Below are 14577 nucleotides of genomic sequence, written 5' to 3' on the forward strand. Positions count from 1 at the left end.
CCAGGTGCCACTACTTTTATCTTCCATGGAGGTCCACGAGTACTGGCTTTACGTTTGCTCTCTATGCCATGTTTCCATAGTTGGAATCCTGGAAATTAAGACACATGTTAATTGACACGTCTTTCCACATTCTGAAGGTGTGCATGTTAGGTTATACAACTCTAAACTGGACTTCTGTCAGTGTACAACAATGTGTTCAGGAATGGATCATCTCACCCAACCTCATTTCCTGTCGCGTTTCCCTGAATTGCAAATACTGGATGAGTGGATTTGAGTTGGTTCTTGTGTTGTATCTTTATACTCTTCAGAAGAGCTCTGCCTCCATGACCAATAATTAAATTAAGCAGTTGAAACAACAAGAATGGGTATTGAAAACTAGAGCACAAAGAAATTAATTGTGAATGGGAAAAGGACAGCCTTTAACTGTACAGTAGACTACACTGGATTAAGTGCAATGGCTGACTAGAAGTTATAAGGGCTTTCTAATAATAATAATAATAATAATAATAATAATAATCTCTCTATTGTAAAAAAAAATCTTGGAAGAAGACGAGACGTTTGTCTCAGAGACACTTTCACGTCCCACAAGACGAGTCTTTGTGCCAAGCGATGTAACCACGCCTGGGGCCGGAAGCCCCGTGAGACAAGAGCTTATGCAAAGAGATTTGGAAAAGTCCTGCATGGTTATGTCAGACACATTTCTTGTAGAGAGAAAAAAATGATATTCACTCACGGGCAGTTATACGTTGTGTTGTCATGATGTAATTCCAAACGCGGAATCAAAATTCAATGCAATATTGATCAAAAGGTAAAAGCAGAAACAGATCGAATATATGGACATAGGTGATATGACAGAATTGCGCTGCGTGAAATGAAGATCATGCGGCACGGCAGCAGCAGCAGCAAGCCAGCAGCTGATCGAGCAAAGAGGAGGTAAAAAAAAAACTGTATGTGTTTCCCATTGTATCACCGTTTAGGGGGGGGGGGGGGTTTCGGAGGAGCGACCACGTCTCTTTGGCGTGCGTTCAGCCCCCCTCTTCAGAACGCGAGCGGCAGAGACACGAAGTGGCTGGGGCAAATGGGGGGGTGAGCGAGTGAAGCGAGCAGGGGGCGAAGACCCTTAGTAATAATAATAATAATAATGCATTTTATTTATATGGCACCTTTTCCAAGGTTTTATGGAGGTTTATCAGGCTTATTATAATAGAAACTATGGTGTGTTTGTGTTAAAAGAGTGGAGGAGTAACAGCACAATCCTCACTGATTCAAGCCATTCCTTTAGCTCTACAGAAGGGCCTGGAATCACGTTAATCTGGGTTCAAGTGCTGGAGGGGGATGATCTTCTGCAGCGGCTATGAGTATATCTCAGTAAATACACATTAACACAAAACTGACTTAATTATGGTTGACCATTCGAGGCTTCAAATAAGGAAACTGTGATCATTTTAAAGACAGTGAAGACTTGTCAAAGTATGAAAAGAGACCTTGTGGTTAATTAGGGTACGTTTCACTCTTCTCTTTAATTCTGCAATTACTCCACTTTTATCTTCTCTATGAAAGAGTATATACTCACTGAACAAATTATTAGGAACACCTGTACACCTGCTTATGCTGTGAAAATCACCAAATCTGCAGATGATACAACAGTAATGGGGCTGGTCTCAGGTGGGGATGAGATGGCATACAGAACTGGTAGAGTAGTGTTCAACATATAATTTGTCACTGACCACCAAAGAAAACCAAAGAAATCATTCTGGATTTTCGGAGACAAGGTGAGGATCACTATTCTTTAAACATCATAGGAGAAGAAGTAGAAAGGGTTTCCAATATCAATATCTGAGAACGCATGTCACTGATGACCTCACATAAACAACCAACTCCACTGCCCCAGTTAAAAAGGCTCAGCAGCGGTTCTGTTAGTAAAGGACACCTAGGGAGACCAACTTGTCTAAGGAGCTGCTAGTGTCCTTTTATTGCTGTTCCATTGAGAGTGTTTTGACATACTGTATTATACTGTGGTATGCCAACGGCACAGCAGCAAACAGGAGTGCATTACAGAGAGTCATTAATACAGCTCAAAAGATCATTGGACTTCCTCTGCCATCATTGGAGGATACTGTCACACACGTGCGAGTAGGAGGCAGATAAAGGGCATGAGTAATTGTAATTCTACACCAGATCAGGGGGTGGCGAGGTGCGCTGACTCTTCTCTCTCAGTTCCCTGCAGACCTTTCTCAGGAAATTCCACCAGGCTCAGGTGCCTCTGAAGACACCACTTTCGGTCCGGGCACCTCTGATGACGTCACTTCTGGTCCCAGCGCCTGTGATGACGTCAATTCCGATCTTGAAGTCGTCACTTCCTTCACCAGCCTTTAAAGCCACCATCTTTTCTCACAATGATCAGTTCTGTTTTGGACTGAGTACTGAAAACATCTCTGAAAACTTTAACCTTTTGCAGCCAGGTCATAATACACGGGTGGCTACCCCAAACCTTTATATGTCTATTGGTCGTTTTTGTGACAAAATTTTCGAGACTCAATAGCAACATCCGGAGGGATACAATATTTTTTTTTCCTAGAGCCATCACTAAGCTGAACTCCAATTCAGCTCAGGAGCATATGTCTTGTATGTCTTAGTGTAAATTTTAACCTGGTGTAAATTGTGATGAATTTCTGGATGACTAGATATACTGTATGTACATCCTAGGGACTGCACTGCACATTTCATTGTCCAAGAAATGTGCAATGACAAAAAAAGGTATTCATTCATTCATCAATGCAGTTATCTAATCAGCTGTCACGCATGCACGCTTAGGGACCTCCCAAAGGGCTCAGGTAAGGCCAAAAATGCCACCGCTGAGCAGAAGGAGGCGCTGCTGCTAACTGTATTTCTCGTTTCCTCCACAGTGTTGACCTGTCACCTGAAGATAACATCTAGCTTCGCCCCCACCTGACGTTGCAAGCACCACCCTTTCTGGTGGCACACCAAACCAAGGATGGCATCTTTTGACCCTCTAAAAGCCTGAGACAGAGAGTTCCAGAAGTGCTTTTTTGGTGCAAGAAGTGCAAACCTATTGTTATGTTTTGATTTTGCATGTCCTGTGGGACACTGTTCTTTGATCTAAGGTTTTTCTTTTGTTTTGAACCACCAGTCAATAGTCATTTAAAACTTTCTGCTGCGCTATCTTGGGGGCTGGTTCCGCACAAGATGTTTTCCAATCAGCTGAGACCCTTTGTGGAATCAGACTCAGTCTGAAGATAATAGCCAGCCTTCTCATCTGACACTGCCCACCATCCTGATAAGCCCCTCTTTTCATCTTCATTTAGGGCCTTCACCACACTCTGGCAACATGTGATGATTTTATTTCAAATACTAACCCCTGTGGCAGTGAAGGACTAGCGCTGACCTGTATGACTCACTCAGCTGTAGTAGCACACACACTTGGCAGAAAAGTAAATGAGGTTAATATTGACTTCTTCACATTCCCAGAGTAACTTGAAGTGAATGTCTACGCCTTTTTTTTTCTTCAGTGAAAAGACTCTCGGCTGGCAATAAAACAATCAAGTGTAATCATTACATGCCATAAAATAAAATTACTAACAATAACCAATGTATAAGCTGTAAACCGTTGTCCCAGGTAACCGTAGTTAGGGAGATCAAATACTTAGACCTGCAGAGCAAAAAAAAACCCACATGATGGTGGAAAATACACCATTGAACAAGCAAGGCCAGCCTTTGTCCAAGCAGCCTGATATCTCTGAGTTTATTCTATAGATGTACTAATTGCAGCACCTATAAAAAGTATTCAGCGCCTTGGATTGTTTAACTCTTTCAGGGCGGATCTCGACTTTTGTCAGCTGGTGGGGTTGAGAGCAGTAAGCAACTGCAAATGGTGACAAAACCCACCATTACATTTTAGTTCGTCTCATTTGTTCAATTTCATTTGTTTGACCCTGATTTCCATGCGCTCTTAGGAGTACTGAAGAGCAAACAGCGACAAAAATGGCATCGACATCTGGTGAGAGATCGATGCGAATGCACAACGCAAACTACTCTGGGGACGATGTTTTGTATATTATCGTGGAACTGGATTCTGACCTGTTGGACTCCGATTCTAATGCAAGTGATCTGGAGATCAAGATCGTGGTACCGAACACGTTTGTGTAGATGAAGACCGCTACTCATAATGACACGAGGTACAAACCAGAATGCATTGCACTGTGACCGCAACTGCTGCTGCCGTTCCCGTCCCTGTCACACAAACACAGCCTGGCAGCCAGCCTCAAGCATCTCGAGCCACAAGAGACTGTGAACTGGCGGCCACAGCACCCAGCAATTGATATTTTAGGTTGATTTATGTGTGAGAACCTTGCTTTGGGTACTTTTCAGAAAACTGCATGTTTTGGAAAAAATATTCAGCCCTCCAAGAATTAATATAACATTGAATCACAATGGATTCAATTTGGCTTTATTGACACTAATCAACAGAAAATGACTCTTTAATGTCAAAGTGAGGTCATGTGCATTTGCTTGGGAAGCAGCATGAATGCTCTGCAACCCTCCGAACCAGGGGGTGGCACTGTGTACTAATGTCTGCTCTCTTCCTCCCACTGCAGAATGGAAGGTCAGCGGCCGTTTCATCTCTGACATTGTCCACCATCCTGGACCCACCCCCTTCTGCCTGGAACTCATATGACCAGCAGTTCAGCCATCTTTGAGTCAATTTAATATCGGACTCCCATCTGAAAAGATGTCAACCTTATCTTTGTAAAAGGATTGTTTTTCTTCTTGATTTATTTTCATTGTACGGGGGTCACGGATGTGCCCCAAACCTTTTTCCATGTCTTTATTGTTTTACAGTGAAAACAGATCACTGCCAAGCTGTCTAAATTAATTACAAATATAAAATAAAATAAAATAATCGATCACGTAAGTATTTACCTGCTTCAAGTCAATATTTAGTAGATGCACCTTTGGTACACCCATGATAGCCTTGAGTGTGTGTGCTCAGGTGTCTTTCCCTCTCAATCAGCTTTGCACATCTGCACCCTGCCATTTTTCCCCATACTCCTTTGCAAAACCGCTCAAGCTCTGTCAGCTTGCATAAAGATCATGAGGGACCAGCCTTTTTCAAGTCCAGCCACAATTCTTAATTGGATTGAGATGTGGACCCTGACTCGGCCACTCCATGATATTAACGTTGTTGTTCTGAATTTTCGCTTGGGCTCCTTGTCTTGCTGCAGTACAGATCTTCTCCCAAGGTGGAGGTTTCTGGTAGACTTCCTCAGGGTTTCCTAGAGGATTTTCCTGGATTTGGCATTTATTCATTTTCCCCTCTGCCCTTATAAGTCTTCTAGAGCGTACCGAAGAGAAGAATTCACATAACATGACGCTGCCACCACCAGCCTTCATCAACCTTTTAATAACGTCAAAGTCATCTCAGGTAAAGGAGCATCAGAATCATTGGATGGAACGATCTTCTCTTCAGATTGGACGGCCAGCACAGACTCCACTATAGAAAACCCTTGAGGGGGTAGGCGGCCATAAGGACGGTGGCCTTATTTTTGACTATCCCCTTAATAATTTTAATTGTTTAATTTTTTGGCTACCACTGATCCTAGATATTTAAATTTCTCCACTCTTTGCAGTAGCACTCCCTGCAGGCTAACATCTGAATCGTGATCATCACTAAACCATGAGATTCCTATTTATCTTCAATCTCTAATCATCCAATGCCCTTCTCCATTCTTCCAACTTCCCCTCCACTTCCTCTCCTCTTGGTCATGTCATCACCAAAAAGCATGCACTGAGGGATTGGTCTTTTATCCCATGACTCAGCACATCCATAACCAGATCAAAGAGGTAAGGACTTGAAAAATCTGCCTTGTGCTCACTTACTCTGACTGGGATTCTGCCTGATACCCCAACACTGCTTTTAACCCGAGCCCTCACTCCCTCATACATATCCTGGTCAATCTTCACATACTTCTCTGATACTCCTTTCTCTCTCAGGTTTGAATACAGTAAAATAAAATACTGCAGAAATATTGACCATGGAGTGACAAGTCAATATGAAGGGATTGTGTTAAAAATGCTTTAGTTGCCTCACATTTTTATGCAATCGTTTTGTTCACCCCACTGAATTAAAGCTGAAAGTCTGCACTTTAACTGCTTCTGAGTTGTTTCAATTAAAATTCATTGTGGTAATGTATAGAACCAAAATTAGAAAAACGTTGTCTCTGTCCAAATATTTATGGATCCCATCTACATACCTCACCCTGAACTCCAACTCCTTTTAGTTTGACACCCAATCTCTCATGTGGCACCTTATCAAATGCTTTCTGAAAGTCCAGATAAATAATATCAGATGCATATCATCTGATTGTATCCTTTTGTTGCTTCCTCATTGAATTCCAACAATTTTTGTAAAACACGATCTCCTCTGTCTGAACCCATGCTGACTGTTCAGTAAGAGTTGTGATTGAGCAGGAATAATCAGACCATAACAACTAGACATAAATCATAAATGGAGTGTAGATCTTAACAACAACTTTCATTATTTACTAATCTTCTGAAGTCTTGTAATTTTCTTAGAGTGACATGTAACACATGCCTCGGTCTTAAAAAGGTGGCCACCATGACATTGTGTGTCATGTCGCAGCAATGTAAAAACAAAACCCAAATTGATTTCAATAAAGATGTTCCATGTGGACACTAAAAAAAAAAGCAGCAAAAATAAAAAAGTGAATAGTGATGCAAATCTTAATAGTTGCTCACAGCCCTTTGGAAGGTTTGTCCTCCAAATTTCTTTTAGCGTTCTTCATATTTTCCTCCTGATATTTTTACTGAACACCTGCTCATTCCTCCTCTGAGCTGTCCATGGTATCCTCAGCATTCTGAAGCCACCTTTCTGCCTCCTTAGCTCTGAATTTCATTACCTTGGTTATGCGAAGCCTTTTCACCACACATAGCTTTTTTAATATTCCGATTCTAGCTTTTTCACTTTCATGTATTTTGCTACAGCTTATCAGATTCTAGTTTTTAAACTTGCTTTTTACTTTGTTCTACTTCCTTCATGCAGCATCTTGAGCAGCAGTGCCCCAGTACCAACTATTTATAATTCTGTGTTGGCAACTCTGAATTTGGGGAATCAATTTAGACACCTCTGACTAGGTAGTGGGTGACTTTATATTTTATTGACTGTGGTCACCAGGGGGCGCTCCAGCTTCCCAAAACCAGACACAAAGGCTCAGATAGAAGTATAAAATGAGCAAAAGAGTGTTTATTGTGGGAAACTCTTCCTTTATAAGCATTTCCCACCACAGCCACAATGCAGAATAAAGCAAAGCAGCACACAGAAACTCTTTGCCTTCTTCTCACTCTCTGTTTCAGTCACTGCCTCCACTCTTCCATGCAAGCCTTACTCCCATCTCTGAGCACCTCGAGTAGTGTCCCATACTCACTATCTTGGAGCATTTTTGGGTTAGATTGGAGCCTGAGAAGTTAGTGCTTGATAGTCCCCAAAGCACCTTCTGGTAGCACCCATGGAACCAAATAAGGCTGAGTCCAAGAACTCCAGTTCTCATGATGCCCTGTGGGAAATTGTGATGCAACCCAGGGGGCTGCCATCTAGTAGTCCAGGGGAGACAATGCCCCATGCGTGTTATCTCTCCCTGTTCTTCCATGTTGAAGTTGTTTTGGCCAGGCAAGGGTGCCGGCCGTCCCTCACACAACATAGTTGATACATCTGATGATCAAGGAACAGCCAATACAATGACTTGCCACAGTATGGATGACAGTCAACAGTCTGGTAACCAGGTGCGCCATACACTGCTTGTGTCTAAGAACAGTTGCACACAGAAACGGCGATCCAAATGGGAACCCGCTACACTCATGACCAAAACTGTGGAACAGGGCATTGAGATTAGCACTGTTATGTTCCTGTCATAATTAACACATTTTATATGTGTGTTTCATGTTATTTTATATTTCTTTTAGGGCTGGGAGTCGATTAAAAAAATCTAACTAATGAATCACATCATTGCATGTAATTAATCGCTATTAATCGTACCTAAAATAAGTACTTAAGTCATGACATAAATACACACTGAATCACAAAAATAATGTAGAATCAACACAAAGGAATTTTAAAAAACGTAATGGCTTTGCTTAAGCTTAAACAATGACCTTAACCATGAGCTTTTAACAAAATACTACTTGAACAAGTACAACTTGAATTTGAACACCTTCCTAAAAGGCAAGTTGAAAAGAAAGAAATAAGAAAGCGAGGCCAAATACTATCCTCAAGTTTTCATCATCATCAATGACTTGATAATTACTGTATACTCTACACAAGTGTTTTTCAACTGGAAATAACAGTGTAGTGCCCCTGGGTCCTGACGTGAGAGAAAATGCGGCCTTAGGGGTGTGAGGGGCCTAGGGCTGACCAACCCCACGCGTCAAACTCTGTTACTGGTATGTGTGGACTGTATAAACTTGCTTGCGAATTTAATAAAAATAATGTTAACATACACCGGATTTTCTCATTACAGTATTCAGTTAAGTTTTTGCAAGATAGCACATGGATTTTATTAAAATAAAACAATATAATCTATTAAAAAAGTGCTCCACGATCTCTTCCACTCATGGCATCAACAGTGACACGGCTAAACCAGTAATAAAACGTTGCTGCACGTTCCACTACCAAACACTTCCCGCACTGTTTCAACTAGCCCTACTGTATCAAACTGAATAAAAGACTCGACTAAGAAGCAATGGTAGGTCAGTTGTTCCCAATTCAAAACAGAAGCCAGCCCAGTGACTAATGGGCTATACCTATTTTAGGAAGGAATTATACTGGTGACCCCTTTTGGGCAATAAAGGTGGACTATGGAATGTTTTCAAAGATGTACATGTACAGAATTTGACCTTGATGAGGGATTTTAAAAGGGTTCCTCTTAGAAGCATCTCAAATATATATACAATATACTCAAGAATATGACTTGACAAATCCACTCGAGTGGGACACGCGGACCTCAAAAGCACTGGCCTGGGGCGGTCGCCCCACTTGCCACCCCCAAATGCCGCTTTTGCCTGAGAGAGACACGCTCCGTGGGTGGCCGAGTCCTGTCTGAGAAGGACAGGACTACCTGGAGAAGTCAGCACAGCACTTAGAGTGCACTTTAACAGCCAGGAGACGTGCCGGGGGTCCATCTGCCAGGGTGCGTGCTCACCAGCGACTTTCACAAAGCCAAGGGCCAATGGGCATATGAGTGCTCACTAAGTGCTGTGTCTGAGAGAAGCAATCTCCGAACTGATTTTTTTGATGACGTCTCTGGTAATCAAAACCCTTCAGACCGTTTAGCACGTAATATGACATTTAATGTTTTTGTAGTTGGTAGATTCGTGGTGCGCCTTGGGATTTTTTGGGTTCCAAAAAGTGTGACACTATAGAAAAAAAGGCTGGAAAACACTGCTCTACCGACATCTTAGCTTCTGGCTTGCTAAAAAAGATCCCCGTAGCTGCTATCATGCTTAAAAGATGACAACGTGCATTACTTAGGTGGTTATGTTCCGTTCTTTGCATAAATTAGCGAAGAAATGGAATAATGGGTAAGAATAATCATTACACTTTTATTTTGTGGTATTTTGTTATTATATTAGGGTGGCAAATTAAATACAGCATGTATTTTAGACTTATTTTGGTTTTAATGCCACTCAATGATAACTTATTTAGCACTTAGGTGCTATGGCATTGATTCGATCTTCTTAAAGATCAAATCAATGCCAGATCTTCACAATTATTATCTTTGCAACTTTTCTCTAGCATCGCACCAGGACTGCCATAACCAAATCCCAAGTCAACAACCAGCCTTGCCCTTTCCCTCCCACTCCCCTGCTTTTATGTCAGTATGTTTAAATCAAGAAAATGAACAACAGTGTGAGGTGATCGCCTCGCTGCCTGTTTTGGAAGCAACATTATTTTGTAATGCGTTAAACTGGCCACATTAACTACAAAAATTTACGCTTAAACTTTCCCAGGCCTAGTTTCTTTATTTTTTACTATGTAGCTCTATTTTAATGGAAGATTATTTGTGTCAAAATGAAATGCAGTCCAACGTGTTAACCACATTACAATGCAATGCACATGCAAGTAGTGTCTTTACTTTGACATGGTTTTATTGTGCCACAATTAAAAACATACATATCAAATGATTGATTTCTTTTCACTACAGCACACAGTTTTCATGTCAATTTAAAATGCAATGCAAAAGCATATTGCATTTTCATTCATGTCTATAACTAAAAGCAATGCAGATGTATTGCATTTTTGCTTAGAGGTTACATTTTGATTTAAGACCACACATCATGACCACAGGTGAATGAAGTGAAGAAACATCTAGAAGTAGAAAAAGGTGTGGAAACAAGGGGATGATGATAAACAGAATATGGGAGTAAGAAAATCAGCCACCCCAGACCAAAACCTGAACCCAGAAGGGCAGTCCCGTAACATATTCATAAATGTACCTGAGGTGTTCAGGGAACAAAAGTGACACTTAGGGTCAGAGCTGCTGACATATAACATTCACAGCTTTGTGCTGAGAAATGAAACTGAAGTTCCTGCACAAAATCCAAACTGGCAAAGGGGTTATATCTAAAGAGTACACGGGCTACAAATCAAATGCATGTCTTTAGGGCCAAGCTGATCACTGCGCCATCGTGCTGCCCTTCACATTTCTTACATTCCTATTTTAGGCAGACTAATCTGAAAAGCTGAAGGCACCTTATAAAAGAGTGTGAACAAGAGAATGTTAGAGGACAACCAGGAACTGTGAAAGCTGTGTCATTGGAAACTTCAGCAAATTTACAACGTGATGGTTTTAATGAACGTATTTGAAATTAAATGTTTTTTGAATACAACACATTCCATACTATGCTTCTCTTTAAAGCGAAAGGCCAAACACAAAGTAAAATAAATTCAGTAAAAAAAAAAAATACAGGATGCACGCCAACTGTAACCAGGCTGGATAGCAAAATACGAGCCACACGATAGGATGTGCGTAGGTGTCAAAAAGGAATCAGTGCAAGCTAAATTAAATAATAACAGATTATTAAATAAATGAAATGCAATCAAGGAAGACATAAAGGATAAAACGGATAGAGCCATGACAAGAGGAATAATAGCTGGGGGTGTTGATTCAAAGACGACTGATGCAAAATGTTTCAGCAAAGGGCTCATCTATTTGCTAATGAGATACGGAATTCTTTTTTTTTTTTTTTTTTTTTTTAAAGTGATGAAAAGGATGTGCTGCATTATTCTGAGGACTCAATTATTACAAAAAAAGCTTTTGTTTTAATGATATCTGAAGAACTGAAAGCACAATCTGCATGCCATTGTATGGGTACACTTATTGGAGCAGAAAGCAACCTCATGGATGTGATCAAAGTCTCATTGAGTTGACTGCTGGGGGAAACTCAGCCCTCCATCTGATATCCATCAATCCACCCATCATCAAACACACTTAACATAACTCAGAGCAGAGGGTCCAGAACCAATCATGGCAGGATTGGGGGCAAAGAAAACAACCAAACCTGGACTGGGCATCTGAGTGTGCTTTATTCTTTAATTTTGACAAATTTCATACAGAAGCAAACATGAAAGTTGCTGTCTCAAGATCTCTTAAATTGTTGAAGTCAGGTGGCATTAAATCCAGCTAAAGTATTTCAAAAACATAAATCACCAAACTAATAGAACACACCGTTTACTTATTGTGCTATATTTGCATTCCTCACAATCCAAATCTGAGATAGATAGATAGATAGATAGATAGATAGATAGATAGATAGATAGATAGATAGATAGATAGATAGATAGATAGATAGATAGATAGATAGATAGAGGGGGAAGGCACTATTTGATAGATAGATAGATAGAATAGATAGATAGATAGATAGATAGATAGATAGATAGATTAGATAGATAGATAGGACAGACAGACAGATAGATAGATAGATAGATAGATAGATAGATAGATAGATAGATAGATAGATAGATAGATAGAGGGGGAAGGCACTATATGATAGATAGATAGATAGATAGATAGATAGATAGATAGATAGATAGATAGATAGATAGATAGATAGATAGATAGATAGATAGATAGATAGATAGATAGATAGATAGAGGGGGAAGGCACTATATGATAGATAGATAGATAGATAGATAGATAGATAGATAGATAGATAGATAGATAGATAGATAGATAGACAGCAAGTTTCATATTTTTCTTTGTATGAAATTTGTCAAAATTAAACAATACAGCACAATCAGATGCCCAGTCCAGGTTTGGTTGTTTTCTTTGCCCCCACTGCTTCCGTGATGGGTTCTTGACCCCCTGCCCTGAGACATGTTAGGCATGTTTGATGATGGATAGATTGATGGATATCAGATGGAGGGCATACAGTGGCATGCAGATTGTGCCTTCATTTCTTCAGATATCATTAAAATGAAAGCTTTTTATGCAATAATCGAGTCCTCAGAATAATACAGCACATCCTTTTTATTACTTTTTAAACAAAAACAAAGAAAGAATTCTATCTATCTATCTATCTATCTATCTATCTATCTATCTATCTATCTATCTATCTATCTATCTATCTATCTATCTATCTATCTATCTATCTATCTATCTATCTATCTATCTATCTATCTATCTATCTATCTATCTATCTATCTATCAAGTCAATAAGCTAGCTGACTAACAGATCTCAGTAAGATAGATTCTCCATCATTTCGTTTTATTTTAGCAACAGGAATGAAAGAATGTATAGCTTGGCAGTGATGGCCATTAAACGACCCTCATTAGTAGCACCATCTCATCTTTGACATGCGGTATATCAGGAATGTGACATTTCCCTGAATGCAAAATGAGGAAAGAACACAAACGCTTCCACGCAAGCAAGTTCATACACTGCTATTATGCTAATATAATGTGTTATCATAATAGTTTTTCTCACTTTTTGTAACAGCAAAATACAGAAATGAAATTACTGTATCTGTAGTACAAAATGAGATACTAGCAAATACATGTCTGGATCAAAACCAATTAATTTCCAGTTTTTAAAGAAGAAAATAACAGGAAGGAAGGAAGGATGGAATGAGAATGTGGTTTAATTAAATCTACTCTCTGATATGCCAATATCATGTAAAACAGCAAAACTTTTTAATTTTAAGGCAAATGCCACCAAAAGTGATTAGAGTTAATTTTGAATGAGTACAAATAGGATTCAATAACTACCAGCATGACTTAATAATAATAATAATTAATTATAATAATAATACATTTTATTTATATAGCTCCCTTTCCATGCTCACTTAGGTCTATTTTTCCTCACAGTTTATGTATTTTCCTCAACATGGCCGCTCTCAAATATATGAACAAGAAGTTAAAGACCAGAGAAAATCCCAGAAATGATTTCATTAAGGCTTTAAAAGGACATCACGACCCAAAAGATGACCGAGGTCGACATCACTGTACCTGGCACAATCTAACACTACATGGTTGGCAGAACAAGATCCTGAAAGGTCAAACTTGCATGTCAAGTACAGGACAATAATTATCACACTTTGCACTGCTATCAGATGAAACACAAGGATCTTTAGTATCTTTTGTAGCCAAAATCAAAGAAGAAAAATGAATAATGGATGATCAATCAGTCTTACCTCAATGCTATTGAAGTCCCGTTGACAGAGGTGGTGTATGGCCGAGATGGTCCAAAACTTCCTGCCCGTACATAACGTTCATCTCCACAGCAGAGTATCATTAAAAAGGCACGGCGGAACGATCTATTCAGAAAGGCATACAGGAATGGGTTCAAGCCAGAGTTGATGTACCCCAGCCACAGCCATGCTGTCCACATTTGCCAAGGTACACTATAGTCTATGAAAGGGTCAATGACATTTGTGATAAAGAAAGGAGCCCAACAGAGGCAGAAGCATCCCATAATGACGGCTAGAGTTTTAGCGGCTTTGGTTTCAATCTTCATTCGACTTGGCCCTTGGCTCTCAGAGCCTTCGAAATATTCGGGGGCTGACCCTGCCCTTTGAAGGTTCCCAATCTGGCGAGCGTGTTCCATAGCGGTCACATATATTCGCTGGTAGGCTAGCACCATCAAGACCAATGGAATATAGAAAGCCACTGCTGAGCAGATGATGGCATAAGGTCTGTTCACCAAGAAGACGCAAAAGGTCTCATTTGTGGCATTGCTGAACCTCCGGGATTCTATCTGCAGAAGGGAAAAAGGAAGTTCATGCAGTTAGAAGAAGAAGAGGTCACTTTTGGGCTGTGCAGTGATCAGTAGATTCAATCAATACCTTTGGGCTGCATGATTACATGGTTTTACCTAACTGCTACCTAGCTTTGAGCAAGTAAAAATGCAGAAGGGTGATGGTGAAACACAATGGGTTGTTTGCCCTAGAGGGAAGGAGGAGTTTACAAGTGAACAATGATGTCACTTCCGCCCCATGGCCTGAGACCCCGCCCCTTCCACTCTGTCTTCTTCATTTACCACGAAGCA

General features: G+C 40.3%; 1 protein-coding gene across 5 annotated transcripts in view; it reads right to left on the bottom strand.

Moving 5' to 3' along the window:
* Window positions 1-14577, bottom strand: part of si:dkey-247m21.3 (5-hydroxytryptamine receptor 4) — a 374548-nt gene that overhangs the window by 194477 nt on the left and 165494 nt on the right. For all 5 annotated transcript variants that reach the window (XM_051928663.1, XM_051928660.1, XM_051928662.1 and 2 more), the window contains exon 6: window positions 13724-14286. In XM_051928663.1, the coding sequence (XP_051784623.1) occupies window positions 13724-14286 (563 nt within the window). The remainder of the gene's footprint in view (window positions 1-13723; window positions 14287-14577) is intronic.

The sequence above is a fragment of the Erpetoichthys calabaricus genome, chromosome 5 (assembly GCF_900747795.2).
Source record: "Erpetoichthys calabaricus chromosome 5, fErpCal1.3, whole genome shotgun sequence".
NCBI classification, from domain to species: Eukaryota; Metazoa; Chordata; class Cladistia; order Polypteriformes; family Polypteridae; genus Erpetoichthys; species Erpetoichthys calabaricus.